The sequence below is a fragment of the Chelonia mydas genome, chromosome 1, assembly GCF_015237465.2.
Source record: "Chelonia mydas isolate rCheMyd1 chromosome 1, rCheMyd1.pri.v2, whole genome shotgun sequence".
In the NCBI taxonomy this organism is placed as follows: domain Eukaryota; kingdom Metazoa; phylum Chordata; order Testudines; family Cheloniidae; genus Chelonia; species Chelonia mydas.
Window position 1 is genome coordinate 9,901,921 of NC_057849.1, and position 15,836 is coordinate 9,917,756.

Genomic DNA, 15,836 nt, shown 5'->3' on the forward strand with positions numbered 1-15,836 from the left:
TGTGTCCTCACATGGGTGCCCCCGGCTGAGGGGCAGATCTCACAAGTCTGGCCATACAAAGCGTTGATTCCTGAGGGGTACATGGGGTGGATGGCTTCTCTGGGCTGCCCGGAGCATCCTTCATGGCTGCCGCTGCTCCCCGTTACCTTTAGCAGTGACCAGCCTGGGGCGGCCCGGTGGAAACCCAGGCCTAGCGGACACGGGAACGGAAGCTCGCTGGCTCCCTCTATAGGTGAAGCCGGAGAACTGAGGGCGCCTTGCTCCCAGGCCCCCAGCGGCATGTGCTGCTCCCTGGCTCCCCCTGCGGGCGAAGGGGTAGAACTGCGGAGGGGGCCAGTCATTTTTCTTCTGTGAAATGGAACCCCGGGGCCACACCGGTGCCTGGCCGTGACCGGACAGATCAGCCCCCTGCTGGGTTAGGAACAGTCAGCATGAATGCGCTGCCCCTTGCTGAGAGGAGTCAAGGTAAAGCTAAGCCCGTCAGCCATCGCTGGACCCCCGTCCTCAGCAGGGGGCACTCAGCATGGGCCCCTACCTGCTCCACTCCCCACGGGGCCACAGAGCCAGGCACTGGCTAATGCCTGTGTCTCCGCTGCCCCCTCCGGGGTGCACCGGGCACTAAACTGCAGCTGGAGATGGGAGGTGAGTGTCTTTGGAACAGAGGGCCGGGGTTCGATTCCTGCGTATGTCTGTGGAGTCCCGCCTGGCCGCGGGGCCGTTCTGGATCGGAAGCCGCTCCGTTCGGCGTGAACTGCTCCCGTACAGTCAGCACGCACAGTGTAGCGCAGGGAGCTGCGGGCTGGCTGGCTGGTAGAGGGAGCGCGGCAACCGGCGGCTCCTGGGGTGATAGCAATTAGCCGTGTGCCAGGCAGGCTGTTGCGATGGGCCCGGCGGGGGCCGGGAGCCTGGCAGGAGTGAGCTCTTCTGAACGCTTGCGTTGAAGTGGATTCCTCCCAGTCAGAGGCGCACGGGAAGGGAGCAGCGAGATGAAATGCAAGGTTAACAAAGAGCCCTGTCTGCCTCTTGGGACATACCTCCTGGGCCTGGCCCTGGAAAGGCTCTGACGCCATTGGGGAGCACGGCTTCTGCTAATCAGCCCAAGGAGCAGGGAGAGAGGATGGTTTAAGTGGATTACGGAGGAAGACGAGCAGCAAGAGATTGTCTCCAGTGCTTATTAAAAAGGAATTAAGATGATTAATGAGCACTGACCTTTCACAAACTCACGCGTTGGCCCCGTCGCTGGGGAGCACTCCCAGCCCTGGCAGGAGAGCCCCACCGCTGTTCACGTACACGTGTGTTCACGTACGTGCCGCGGGCTCGCACAGATGTGACGTGTTCACTCTCTCTGCCGTGCGGCCCCTCCGTGCACGTAGCAGATGCGCGAGGCGGGCCCGCTCCCAGCGATGGTAGGCTCCCGCGGGTTTTTCACAGGCCCGAGGCAAACACGTGGGCCCACCTATGTGACGTACACATATGCCCTTTCCCACACGCGATCCAGGCTGTTCAGTTCAGGGGGACTTTGCTGGCATGACACGCGAGACAAGCATCGCCAGAGTGTCGAAAAGAGACAAATGGCTGACACAGGCTGGAGAGGGCCTACCTGGGGGCTGATCCCAGTTCGCAGAGTCCGTTCCTGGCATGATGGTCGGGCACAGGCGAGTTTTAAGACAGAGTTCTATAGATTTCAGACCAGCATTATACAACAGGGCTGCCTGCAGTAGCAGGGGACCTGGGAGGTCCTGGGCCGCCCTTTGCCCATTGCACAAAGCCATCTCTGCGTGGCACACTTGCGCCCTTTCGCATAGGTAAATCCCTTCCCCTCTGTCCATCCTCAGCCCCCTTCTCCCTCCTTCCTGTCCCCACCTCCCAAGTGGCAGAGTTCAGATCTAGCCCCAAAGAGGCTGCAGGTGCAGCTCCATGGGGCTCCGTCCAATTTCGGCTCCCAGGGGCAGGTCCTGGGTCATGTCCCTGGTCTGTCCAGCTCCATTCACTCCACGGGCACTATGGAAATACAGTCACTGCACTCGGGAGCCTGCCCTGGGCTAAAAGAGCTGAGCCAGTTTCACTCAGCTGATCTGATGTAAAACCCTAATGGAGACACTCTTAAAAGGCTGTCTAAGGGCTTGATGCTGGTGCCCAGCCCTGTAAAACACCAACAGGGACACAGACGCCAAAGAGTCTTCGGCTCTTCTTCCACCTCGGAGTCAGAGCTCGGCCTGGGATATTTGGTCAGTGGCTTTCCCCACTGTGTCCAGCACCCTTCCGGAGACTCCAGGGGAGGGAAGCTCCGTGGGAAGATCTGCCAATCCGACGACTCTCACGCTGCGTCTCCTCTCGAACCGCTCACGCTCTAATTCACTCATGCCACTTCCCAGTGGCAGCAAGCCCCCCCTGAGAGCAGGTGATTCCGTTAGCTAATGACTGATTTAGGAGAGCAAAGAGCCCATCCACTCGCTGGTGTTGCCTGATTTCTCGGAGCCGAGCGGGGAAGCGGAGCCCTCGCTGCTTCCCATGGAAAGCGCCTGGCACCCGTTCAGCTCCTTGGAACAACGAAGTGTAAGGAGCCTCTCCGTGCCGTTCTTGGATGCCGTTTTGGCCCAACTTGTCAATGTTGTCAGCCTCCAAGCAGTTGCTAAGAGCAAAGCACTAATTAATTGGAGACCGTAACGAGCTAGGAGCGACACACACACCAATCTGAAAGAGCGGGACGGGATTGGAATCGAGAAGCAAAGAAAATACCCACCGCCTCTCTGTGTGTGTGACCCCATCTGTCTGCCACGCACATGCCTATGTTCTGTCACACACACGTGCGTGGCAGACAGATGGTGGTACACAGACAGACACACACAGGGGTACCTGTTCTAACGCACACGTGCAGTAACACACAGGGGTACATGTTCCAATACGCACGGGCTCCAACACACGAGTGCGAATTCTACACACACAGCTTGGCCCACAGATGGGTTCCAGCTGCAAAGGGAGCACTGACCCCCAAATCCCTCTGAGTCTGGGGACTTGAGAGCTGAGGACTGCGGCTGGCTGCCCCGGGGACGCTGCAGGGCAGGCAGGAGTGGAAGCTATCTCCTCTCTGTCTCTCTGGCAGTGCACCTGGCATCTCTTTTCAGGTGTGCCAGTGATTGTCATTTCCCGGGTACCTAGTGTGAGCGATGTGCGGCGAAGTGGGGCAGCTGGTGGGTGGCTGAGAGCCGCTACTGTGAATTGGAGAAAGAGAGCTCATGAACCCGAGCGGTTCTTCACGGGAGCCAGGGAATATGTGATCACAAGAGACACATGGTGCAAAACTGTTGACGCACACACTGCACTCTTGTGATCTCGCCACGCACACAAACACACCCACACATCCATGCTCTGCCACCCGTCATGTATTGGGGTGAATTTACGTCTTAGCCCGGCTGCAGTGGCCGGCATGGAGAGCTCTGAGCCGGTTGGCAAACCCCCTTTCTAGGTCGGAGCAGGATCCTGGCCCTGAGGTGCCGGAGCCAAGCAGCGCCTCGCTGACTGACGCCCGGCGGGGCTCTCCGTTTGTTTTTCTGGCCTTGGGGGCAAGCGAATCTGGGTTGCTTTGGAAAGGTTTTTGCTGATCAGTTAGTCCCCAAGTGCTGCCTTTCTCCAGCACCATTTCCCCACAGATCCCACGTGCTCTCCGAACACCGGTGAGTTAGCGGCAGGGAGGCGTTATGAGACCCAGCGTCTAGGCCCATCCTGGTGCCTTTGCGTAACGCAGGTGCCTCCAGCAGCCCACCTGCGCCCGAGGGTGGAGTCCATTGAATAACACCGGGGTCCGACCACACCACGACCCGCAGCCTTTCCCGCAGGGCAGGGGTGGGTCCTGAGCGGGTGCGAATCGACCTCACCACAAGAGCTCTCGCCCACGGGGACCCGCTCTTCCGTAATGGGCGGCCACACGGAGACTGGCTTAAGCTCTCCTGCATGGCGAGGGGGCTGCTCTGAATAGGTCCCAGCCAGCTCTTGCACGACCCAGTCGCTGCTACAGCAAGGCCAGGCACATACCTCCTGTCCCCTGCTCTGCCCCAAGGGCAGACTTAACCCTTTTGCCTCCACTGGGCAGTAATGCAAACTACAGGAGGGAAACTGAGGCACGCATAGGCATCATAAAAATGTTACAGAAGTTACCGCTTCATCTGCCGGCTCCAGCTGCTGATCCAGAGCCCGTTGGGGGTCAAAGGAAAGCGCCCCCTTTGGGTCAAGCTCCAGGGCTGCTTTTCCCCAACGAAGCGTTGCTCTCTTGTTGTGCAGCTGCTCTGCTGGCTGTCGCCCCCTAGGGATTGGAAAGAGGAGCTGGAAACGGCAGGCGGAGCTGTCCTAATCCAGCACAGTCTGGACAAGCCAGCGTGGACGGGGAGCTAGTCTCGGGCCAGCTGCCTGGCTGGGCGAAGTGACGCTTCCGGCCGTGGCTGATGAAGCCTGAGCCCATCTGCACTGCTGCCGGCGTTGCTGGACGTCTGAAGTCAGCGCAGTGAGACCAGCTGTTACAGAGCTACGGGCCTGGGCCTGCGGCCAGTGGTGCCGGCTTTGCAGCTGCAAACTCCATGGGTTTCCTTGGAGTTCCTCCCGATTCCCACCTGTGTGAGCGAGAGTCGAACAAGGCCCTGGGGTTGATGGAGACAGCCTGGGAGTCAATATAGCAGTTGGTTCCTGGAGAAAAACCGTTCTTCAGAGCGACTGCAATGTGGCACCGGGCTGGGAGTCAGGCTTGCTAAATTCAGGACTCCTGGATGCCATTCCCCGCTCTGTCACCGACGCCCGGAGAGACTGAGGGCAGCCGCTTCCCTGCTCCCTGCCTCAGTTTCCCCAACTGTCGGGTGAGGATAGAAACACTGACCTACCTCCTGGGCCGGTTGGGAGGCTTAACGCATTGGTGTCCGTAAAGGCCTTTGAGACCTGTGTGCAGAAGGAGCTGGGAAGGTGCAAGCTAGCCTTGTCAGTGCTGTTATCAATGCTCATTAATGTCCCAGCTTAAAGGACCGGCCCAGGGGTGGCTTTTTAATTTGCTCGGTGTAGTCTGGCTGACAGCAGCCTGGCTGGCTGGACCGTTCCCGGTCTGATGGCCGCTAGCTGTGGGCAAATGCCTTAAGTACAGTTGGTTTGAGCAGCCAGCGCTTATCCAGGTGGCTGCAGGCTACTAGCTGGAGGCTAGAGATGGCCCCACGGTTCAGGGGTGTTTGGAAGTGGGCTCACGGCTCTCTGGAGAACAGGGTGATGTCTCCGGTGCTCCCTGCTCTCCCGTAGCCTGCCGGCAGCAGGGCTGAGCTCGAGGCACAGGTGGGTTATCTGGACCCCATGGTGTCCCTGCTGGACCTGCAGCACGGGGAGGCTAAGGGTGCGAGAGAGGCCGAGGGCAGCCAGCAGAGCAGGGCTCTGGCGGGAGAGTCGGCTGCGCTCTGGGCGGGATGGTGCTCTGGGAAAGGGCCAGCTGGTCGGGTGGTGCGCGCCAGGGCGCTCCTGGGACATCAGCCAGGCTGCTCCGCTTTACGCCCGCTGAGACTCTGGCCCAGAGATTGTTGTGGCCTGGGGCAAAACCCTGGCTCCTTGGAAGTGCCTGGCAAAAGGCGTGTTGATTTCGTCAGGGCTTCACGGGAGGCCCATTGTCTCTGCCCCTGCTCGCCCCGCGGCCCACCCTGAGTTCCCAGAGCCCCCTCCCCCTGGCCAAGAGGCAGCTGACGGGCACACCGTGCCTGCCAGCAGGGGGCGCAGCTCTGCACGTCCATTTCTGTGGCTTTCTTGTTGCCTGTTTGTTTGCCCCGTGCAGGTATTCCCCGATGGCTGCGTGGCACGGGACTGGCAGAGCTAGGTTGCCACAGGCCTCAGCAGATCGGGGGGCGGGAGCAGGACTGGCAAGACGGGGGGCTGCTGGTCAGCCGTGAGAACCATCCCCAGCGCTGGGGGCGGGGAGACCGGGGTTGGCGGGGGTGCCCGTGCCCTCACTGTCTTGCCTTGCCCCACCAGGTGCACTGTGGGCGGCTGAGCGAGTCGGACGAGCAGAACCTGCGGGCGCTGGAGAAGCATGTGAGTAACGCCGGGGCTCCCTGGCCTGCGCCTCCCCCAGCACCTGGCGGTGCCCCCGCTGGATGGGGCTACAAGCCATCTCTGTCAGCCAGGGGGCCCAGGAGCTCAGTCACACTCCTGCCCAGGGCCCCCGCTGCCCAGCTCCCTGGGGCAGCCTGCCTCAGCGTCAGCCACAGGGGACTCCTGCGTTGGCGCTCAGTCCTTACCCTAGGTGCCAGAGGGGAAATGGCCTGGCGGCTTGCCCTGGGGGAGGCTGTAGGGGGTGATGGCAGGTTGGGGGATAAAGAGACTCAGTGACCCTTCCCCCATAGTGTGCAGGGGAACTGTGTGTGTGCACGCATCTCCAGGGGATCTGGTGTGTGAACGCGTGTGCAGGGGATCTGTGTATATGTGTGTTTGCAAGCGCATCTTCAGGGGATCTCTGTGCGTGTGTGTGCATGTGTGCAGGGGATTGTGTGTGTGCTTCTACAGGGGATCTGTGTGTGTGTGCGTGTGTGATGAAACGGGACTGTTCTTAACGGTTCCTCTGAATCATGTGGGGGTGCCTCAGTTTCCCCTGTGCAGTTCTTAAGTATCTAGGTGGTGGGGTAAGGGTGTATGATCATTGCAGAGTCCTAGAGGGCAGGTGTGTGCAGGGGTCTGGACACAGAGAATGGCCGACCACCCTGTTTCCTGGCAACTGATGGCCTGGGCCCTTCCCCCCTGCAAGGTGAGAGCTAAAGGGTTGGAGAACAAAGGAATCAGGTGACCTCCTGGCCCAGGAAAGGGACAAAGACCAGAGGAGCGGGGGCTGGAGGGAGTTTCAGTTTGGGGCTGGTTGGGACATGAAGTGAAGGGCAGACGTGGTTGTCTGGCTCACTGCCCCCCAAAATGGACCCAGCTGAGGGGTCCCATTCTCTGCACCTGTAAGCTCTGTGTTAGACCATGTTCCTGTCGTCTAATAAACCTCTGTTTTACTGGCTGGCTGAGAGTCCCGTCTGACTGCGGAATTGCGGGGCAGGACCCTCTGGCTTCCCCAGGAGCCCGCCTGGGCGGACTTGCTGTGGGAAGCACACGGAGGGGCAGAGGATGCTGAATGCTCCGAGGTCAGACCCAGGAAGGTGGAAGCCGGGTGAGCTGTGTGTCCTGCAGACAGGCTGCTCACAGAAAGGCGACTTCCCCAGAGTCCTGCCTGGCTTCGTAGGGAGCAGTTCCAGAGCATCGCCCGGGGACTCCGTGACAGCGTGCGGGTGTGTGCAGGGGATCTCTGTGTGCGTGTGCAGGGGATCTGCGTGTGTATGTGCAGGGGATCTGTGTGCGTGCATGTATGCACAGGGTATTTGTGTGTGTGTGTGCATGCATGTGCAGGGAATCTCTGTGTGTGTGTGGGCACAGGGGATGTGTGTGTGTGTATGTGTGCACATGTGCGGAGGATCTGTGTGTGTTTGCATGGGCGCAGGGGATGTGTATGTGTGCAGAGGATCTGTATGTCTGTGTGTGTGTGTGCAGGGGATGTGTGTGTGTCTGTTTGTGTGCACATATGCAGAGGATCTGTGTGTGTCTGCATGGACGCAGGGGATGTGCGTGTGGGCGCAGGGGATCTGTGTGTGTGTGTAGGAGATCTCCACATGTGTGTAGGGGAGGTGTGTTCTGGGTGTGCAAGGGATTTCTATGAGCGAAGAGGATCTGCATTGGTGGGAGCGGGGACCTGCTGGGGTGGGATCGGTGCATACACACATTCGCTGGTGTCTGTCTGCAGGAGGGGGCCTCCCTTTCCATTTGCTACCCCTGGGTTAGAAGGCCTCCCTTTGCTGTGACCAGAATGAGTGTCATCCGTGGTGGGAATGAGAAATAGCCAAGCCATGGCGGGGTGCCGCTGGGGTTGGCCTGGAAATTTCACCCGCTAGATGGCTTGGCAGGGAGCTCTTGGCTCCTTCCTCTGCCTGATAGTGGCGCTGCCCCCTGCTGGTCACAGCAGCAAATCCAGGTCCAGAGTGAGCATGATTGACCCCCCCCAGTCTGAACCATTTGTCAGTGATGGAGAATCCCCCATGACGACTTACCAAGGGGCGCGGTGGACTCTCCATCCCTGGCCATGTTTAAATCAAGACGGGATGATTCTCTAGGTCTGCTCTGGGAATTATTGGGGGCGGTTCTCTGGCCTGTCTTAGGCAAGATCCCACAGGTCCCTTCTGGCTCTGGAATCTAGGAGCCCTGGGGGGGTCCAGCTCCCTGGCTCAGCGCCCATCTCCGCGGTGAAGGCTTGACTCGGAGTTTGCTCCTGTGGCTCTCCCAGGCGCTAGCGTGGCAGGTGGACGAGGCCTGGCTGCGTCTCACAGAGCCCTGTTCCCCAGCCGCTCTGCCAGCCACCCCAACCTGTCGGGGCTCGCCTCACGCCAGGGAAGGGACCCAGCTGCCCGGGACATATGAATTGACATGCAAAGGGGAAGCCTGGAGCCGCAGGGTTTTCTGAGTCACTGAGTGGACCAGACAGACGGCAGCTGGGGAATGGCCAGGAGCCAGTTATTGCGTCCACCTGCTGACATCACAGTGAGGAGACGGGCCTGATCCAAAATGCGCTGACGTCAATGGGACCTTTGCCACTGATTTTGTTGGGCTAATACTATCCTGCTGCACTAGCCCAGACGGGCTCTGCCGAGTGAGTCTCCAACCCTACCTGGCTTCTGCCAAAACCTCCCTGTAGCATGGCTCACCGCTGGGAAGGGAGGGGACGCTGCCTCGGGAATAGAAAAGGGGAGCCACTAGAAGCTCCTACGTGGTTTCACCACTTCAGTGCAGAGCGAGGAGCAACGCCTGCCCTGGGATGGATAAACTGCGAGTTTGTCGAGGGCTTTAGGACCCGCAGGACAGAAGGTCCCGTGTATATGGAAGATATATTCTTTATAACAGTCCCTTGCCCTTCTCTACGCCCTCCTAGCACTTCAACGGCATCGGGTCAGTAAGTTAGTAGAGGCCCCAGCTGCGATCAGGTCAGCTCGTGCCAGGTTCTGCACAGACACAGTGTGAGAGATGGGCCCTGCCCCGTGCAGCCTGCAGCTTAAAACAGACACAGGCACCAAAGAGTGAGAGGAAGGAGACAGTAGTGTCCCCGAAAGCACAGAGAGATGAAGGGACGGGGGTTTTTAAAGCCTCCCTTCTGCTGACCAGGCCGGTTTTTGATCTTTTCCCCAATTATTTCTGACGAAACCTGAAAACCAAAACAATTTTTGTTTCCCTGCCCCCTTCCCCTCTATTGTCAGTGTTAAAAGGGACAAAGGGGAAGGAAGTGGGGGGAGGGACCGGAAAATGGGCTGAGAACAAACAACGGTGAAATTAACGTGGTCACACACGTTCTGGAATAAAGGACAAAGGGCTCTTTTTGGAGCCTGCGGAGCGAAACTGATGGTGAAGTTTTATGAAGAAAGCTGGAGCCCTTTGCAGCCGGCTTGGCTGCGGGCAGTGACTGCCCTCCAGCCGGGGGGCATGGGCATGGGCACTGGGAGTGACATGGGCTGAGCTCGGCCCCTGCGCAGTTCCTAGTGGCCGCGGTGGGTGGCGACACGGCGTGTAGGGAGACACCAGGTTTTTCCAGCCCTCTTTCTGAGGGAGGTTTCTCCACGATCGAGGAGCCGGGGCCGAGCACCAGAGAAAAGCCAGCTCTCGGCAAGACTTCCCCAGAGCGGGACTCTGAACGCCGCACATCACCAGCTGTTTGCCCGCGGTGCTGCGGCTAGCTCTCGGGCTAGTGGGAGAAAAGCAGCTCCATTCATTCAGGAGCCAAAGCCCCAGCCACTCCCCGGGGAACCAGGACAATAGGAAAATCAATACGGTCTTGTCCGGGCAATTAAGGCGGCTGAGTGAGTGCTGGAGAGACCCGGCAAGATTCAATACACACCGTGTGCAGGGCATGACTGAATAGTGCTAGCCGGAACGGGGAGTTTGGCTAGATCTGGTGTCTCTGTGCACTGCTGCCCTCTGCTGCGTCGACAGGGAACTGCTCCGTTACATGTCATCTGAGCCCTTCCCGCAATCTTTAATGCACTCTCCTCACACGCCCCTCGGGGGCAGGGCAGTGAGCCGCTTTGTACAGAGGGGGAACTGAGGCACAGGGAGGCTAAGTGACTTGCCCAAGGTCCCACAGCGTGTCCATATCAGAGCAAGGAATAGAACCCACATTTCCTCCTCTGTTGGGCAAATCTCTGGGCCCCTGCTCCCCCTCTGCTAGAATGGGAATAATGAGCCTGCCTTTGTCTGTTTAGCTCGTGAGCTCTCCCGGGCAGGGCCCGTGCTGTATCTAGCTAGCTGCTGACAGCGCCCCAGTGTGTGTCTGTCTGCTGTTTTCTGCACCATCGGTTGGCTGAGAAGAGAAACTCAAAGGGCCAGTGCCTGTTTCTTCACTGGGCTCCTTTTTCCCAGCCGGCAAATTCCTCTGCAGTTCTGAGTACCCAGCTGCATCGTGAGAGTAGCTGTACAGGGCCAGTCAGCCAGGCTGCGACCCGCGTTTCTTACCAGCTGATTCTTCTCCCCCAATCTTGCTCAATTCACCAGCCATCTCCAGCTTGTTTCCACGCTTATTACCATGATGCAAATTCCACCTCCACCGTTCCTCGTGCCTAACCCAGGAGATCCCCTGCACCCCTGGGCACAACGGAGGCCTAACTCCTGTAACTATGTGCTTCCTATTGTAACTTCTTCCTACCCTCCACACTGCCGCATTGTCACAGCCAGTCTTCAAGCATCTCCCTCCTGGTACTGACTTACGGCAAGATGCGACTCCATACGGTGAGCCCTGGAGGATCATTTTAATCCTCGACTCAGTGTTGTTGCTGAGCATCGCAGGTCCTATTCCCGTGTACGGATGCCTCACAAGGCCACCGACCTCTGTGTAGCTGCCTCACCTGAGTCAAGAGCAACCTGCGAATTTGCCACTTGCTCAGAGGAAACGACCAGGGCTCAGACCGTCAGGGAGATGACCAGTTCCAAGGATCCGGAACGACTTCTCATGATAAAATGCCTCGCCTTGGAGAACACTAGAGAAACCGCCCGACGGGTAGAAAGCGCCACCCACAGGGCTATGTCACCCTGTGAGGCACCGGCTGTCTCCCAGCCTGTGGAGACGAATGCAGTCCGACACAAGACTGCAGCCTGCAAAGCTCCTAAGTCCATAGGTGCCGACTCTATGGGTGCTCTGAGGCTGGAACACCCATGGAAAAGAACCAGTGGGTGCTCAGCACCCCCCGGCAGCCCGGCTGATCAGCTCCTCCCCCTCCCACCCAGCGCCTCCTGCCTGCTGCAGATCAGCTGTTCGGTGGCATGCCGGAGACGCTGGGGGAGGGGAAGGAGTGAGGGTGAGGCGCACTCCAGGAAAGGGGCAGAACGGGGGCAGGAAGAGGCGGGGGGAGGCAGGAAGAGGTGGGGTAGGGTTGGGGCCTTAGGGGGAGTGGGGGAGTGGGGGCGGGGCCTGGGGCGGAGCAGGGGTTGAGCACCCCCGGGGGAAACGAGGAAGCCGGCGGCGGTGCCTAAGTTTGTCTCCTCGGTGCCTTTACCCTCCCACACACCACATTGCTACCCGTGCTGCAGATGCGGTGGCCCTGGTGACAAGGCCGACGTTTAAATGTGCCCTGCCAGGAAATCAGTGCGCAACCCAAAAGGACCCTTTGCTGAAGTCTGCAAGTCTGCCATCCACGTTGTTTCTGGAGTTCTCACAGATGAGGATGGTGGCAAACTGCATCCCCACAGGGACGGGCGATCACCCCCACCACTGCCAAAGGTGAGTCGAGGGCCAGGAGGCAGGAACGTTAGCGGATCCTGGTTCGCCCACCTTGCACTATAATTGCCAACCAGTTCTACGCCGTGCTACAGTCGAACCTCAGACTTATGGACCCTCAGGAACGGGGGGGGGGGGGGGGGGGGTAAAAACAGCGTGTCCCGCTCCAGGCCGGGGTATGGGGGAGGTGTGAAAGCGGTGCAGACCCCAGCCCTGCTCCTGCTCTGCTGACTCCGGCTGCCTTGAGCTGACAGGCCCAGTCTTGCTGTAAATGGCTGCTGTGGGGGTGGGGTGAGGACAGGCAGCCCAGATGGGCCTACCTTGAAGGTGCAATACAGGCATGGTGCAGTATGCTGCTGCCTGATTGATTACTTCCAGTTCCACTTGCTCTCCAGTTTACCAGTCAGTCCCATAACTCTGGTGCTCGTATCTTTGAAGTTCTGCTGTATTTGCCAGCTCCCAACTTCAGTTGCAGCCTCCCGACATCTATCCCGGAGGATGTGGTGGATCTCCCCTCCCCATCAATGGCTAGTTTACAGCTGCCCTCGCGTGCAAAGGCTGTAATGTCCAAGGGAAAAGCTAAGAAGTCCAAAAGGGAGTTTCTATCTTAGGAGGGAATCATCAAAAGGATCTTCAGAGGATACGAGATCCCAGTAGCACAGGATCTGTACTGCAAACTGAGGGTAGGCCACTACCAGGAATCGTCTCTGACTTTCCAGTAGTTTTCACCGATACCACAGGTGTTGCAAAATAGTTCCAAGCATGAGATCCAGCCAAAAAACAGTATGCTCCCTCTGCAACGTAAAGTGCTAAACGTACCAATTGCACTGAGACAACCACTCCAGGAGCAGATTCTGAAACCATGCGGAGCAGGTATCATTGAACCAGCTGATTCGTCAGAACGGGTTTCTTTCTCCTGTCGTTCCCGCCAGGAAGCCTCGTGGTGCTGTCTGCATGTGTGTGGACTTGAGAGAGCTAAACTCCAGCATTGTCGTGGATTGTCATGCTCTACCCAACATCAGTGGACCGCCGCTCACCTTGAAGGAGGCATGAGTCTTTATGACCCTTGATTTGTCACTCCATGAAGTTTGTTCCAATTACAGCCGATGCCATTTGGGTTAGCCTCTGCCGCGACTGTATTCCAGAGAATGACGCGTGGCATTTTTGGAGAGAGAAGAGATGGTACTTACTTCCTAGATGACATTGAAAGATGAATCTGAACATGATGTCATCCTAAAAGAGGTTATAGAAAAACTTCAAAGACATGGACTTACCATCAGCAAGAAGAAATGTCAATTCCGTACTGACTCAGTGACGTATATAGGACATACACTCTCTCGAAACAGCATACAAACAAAACCAAACTTGGTGAAAGCCATTCGTGATGCACCAGAGCCTAAAAACAAGGACAAACGTTGGTCCTTCTCGGGATTGTGCGACTACTATTCAAAGTTTGTAAAATACAGCAATTTGCTGTGAAAGTAGTTCCTTTGCGCCATCTCCTGGAAAAGGACGTGAAGTTTGAATGGGATGGAGAGTGCAAGAACAACTTTAACAAGATAAATCATGCAATTTCCAGCAGTCTGGCTCTTAGAAGCAAACGATTGTCACAACAGATGCTTGTGAGTTCTTGGTACTGTCTTGATTCGGCTAAAAAATGGATGAGAAGTCACTACTGCATTCACCTCCAGAGCCCTGACTGATCCAGAAAAATCTTATTCCGTCATTGAGCAAGAAGCTCTGGCAGGTTTCTGGGCAGTAAGACATTTCAGAACCTACCTGTGGGGTCGGAGATTTAGCTGAATATCTGATCACAAACCTCTTTCAGCTTTACTCACCATGCAAGGTTCTGGTTGAACAACTCTTAAGAACTGCCAAATGGGCCACCTAACTAACGGACTTTGATTTCCAGACAGTGTGTCTTCCAGGAGCCAGTGACTCCACTGCAGATTGTTCCTCTCGCCTGCCCTTATCGTGAGGGTGCAATAGAGAAAGCAGATGAAGGGATTGCCATTGCACTAATCTCTGCTACAACTCCAGGAGTGATCAGTCTCAGAATGGGCAACAGCCATGAGAGAAGACAAGGTACTTTAGGACCTAAAGAGTTACGTAGTCAATGGATGGACTTGTAAGACGATGACATCAGAACACTTGCAACCATATAGACACGTATCATGTGAGCTGTCCTTTGTAAATGAATGGAAGTTGAGACTTGGCCCATCTTCTTGTGCCTATACTTCTGAGAGAAGGAATGCTTCATTTGGCACATGAAGGACATCTGGGGAGGAGTCGAACCGACAAGGGTGACAAGACTTCTGGTGGCCAATGTTGGACAATCAGGTTGAGGAAATAATCCAGGATTGCCTGGCTTGTGCTATGAGTGAGAAGTCACGGAAAATCTTCAACATCCCTCTCACACCAGTTAACTATCCCAACTGTCCATGAGAGAAACTGGCTCTTGACATAATGGGACCATTTGAAGATCAGCCTGGTACACAAAGATTTCTCCTAGTCCTGGAAAACTATCATTCAACGTGAACATGGCTGGAAGTTCTGTTCCCTGGAAAGGTGACCTCTGAAATAGTGATTAAGTTCATGTCATCAGTTTTCACCCGAGAAGGTTTCCCAAGGAGTTGGTAATGGACCGTGGAATGCAGTTGACTTCTGCTGATATGCTACACTAGGTCTGTAGCAATGGTATTGAGCACAAACTGGTTTCTTTATACCAGTGGTCCCCAGACTTTTCAGTGTCGCACCCCGCTTACACCTGTCCACACACACACACCCTGAGTTGGGAGCGGGGCCATGGCTCCCGAGGGGGGGAGGGGGAAACACAGACAGGGGTAAGGAGGCCGAGGCTGAGGCCGCAGCTGGGGGTGGGTCAGGGTGCGGGGCCAGGAATGGAGCTGCAGCCAGGGATGAAGGCTGAGGGCTGGGAGCGGGGCTGGGGCCAGGTGCGGAGCCAGGTGCAGAGTCGAGGACGAGGCTGGGCACGGGGCTGGGCACCAGGGCTGCATCTGGGGGCAGGACCAGAGCAGAGCTGGGAGCGGAGCGGGGCTGGGTGGCATTCCCTCCTCGCCCCCTGATGGGGCTGGCCTGGACCCCCCCACTAGGGGGAAACACCCCACAATTTGGGGACCTCTGCTTTTTATCATCCGAGAGCTAATGGTCTAGTCGAGGGAATGAACAGATTGGTGCAAGAAAGTTTGCAGCTTAGTTACAAGTGAGACCGTGGAAGGAAGCTTTGCATGCAACGTTGTTTGCTTCAGGGCCACCCCGCATGCAACAAAGGAGTATCGCCCTTTCATCTGTTAAGAGGATGCAAGATCAATTCACGACTTACTACCTGTCAAGGGCCTGCGTGTTCTCTTTTTTCAACCAAATCCTCCCTTGCAGCTAGTCGCGAAAGCGTTAAGAGCACACGGGAGAAATACAGGCAGTACGGAGCTCAGAAGAACGGTGCTAAACCTCACAAATTTCAAACTGGAGATTTTGTTCGTGTGAAGCTGCCATTCAGAGGCAGAAGAAGGGCGTTCAAGATGTGTGTGTCCTTTGCAGATAACAGAACCCCGAGCAGATTCGGATGGATTAATGGATGGAAAGAAATGGAACATTTCAAGGTTGTCGGCAGCTCCTCCGCCAGCAGCTGGAGAAGAGAATGCTAATTTCCACCCTGGACCAGAGAACCCCGATGACACCGATAGTGCTGATGGACAATGTATAGCATTTGGGAATTGCTCCATTGCCCAGTCTTGGTCCTGCTTCTCCATGTACTAGGAGAAGTGTGAGACAAAAGAGACTGCCTGAAAGCGGAGAGGGATAGCTCAGTGGTTTGAACATTGGCCTGCTAAACCCAGGGTTGTGAGTTCAATCCTTGAGGGGGCCATTTAGGGATCGGGGCAAAAATTGGGGATTGGTCCTGCTTTGAGCAGGGGGTTGGACTAGATGACCTCCTGAGGTCCCTTCCAACACTGATATTCTATGATTCTAAGATTGGAAAACTTTGTTGCTGGACTCAATGGCAGTTTGAAGTCTGACAATG

At 56.9% G+C, this 15,836-nt stretch overlaps 1 protein-coding gene across 3 annotated transcripts in view; it reads left to right on the top strand.

The window, feature by feature from the left end:
- Positions 1-15,836, top strand: part of PDE2A (phosphodiesterase 2A) — a 363,204-nt gene that overhangs the window by 288,971 nt on the left and 58,397 nt on the right. For all 3 annotated transcript variants that reach the window (XM_037914731.2, XM_037914822.2, XM_043527204.1), the window contains one exon: positions 5,989-6,048. In XM_037914731.2, the coding sequence (XP_037770659.1) occupies positions 5,989-6,048 (60 nt within the window). The remainder of the gene's footprint in view (positions 1-5,988; positions 6,049-15,836) is intronic.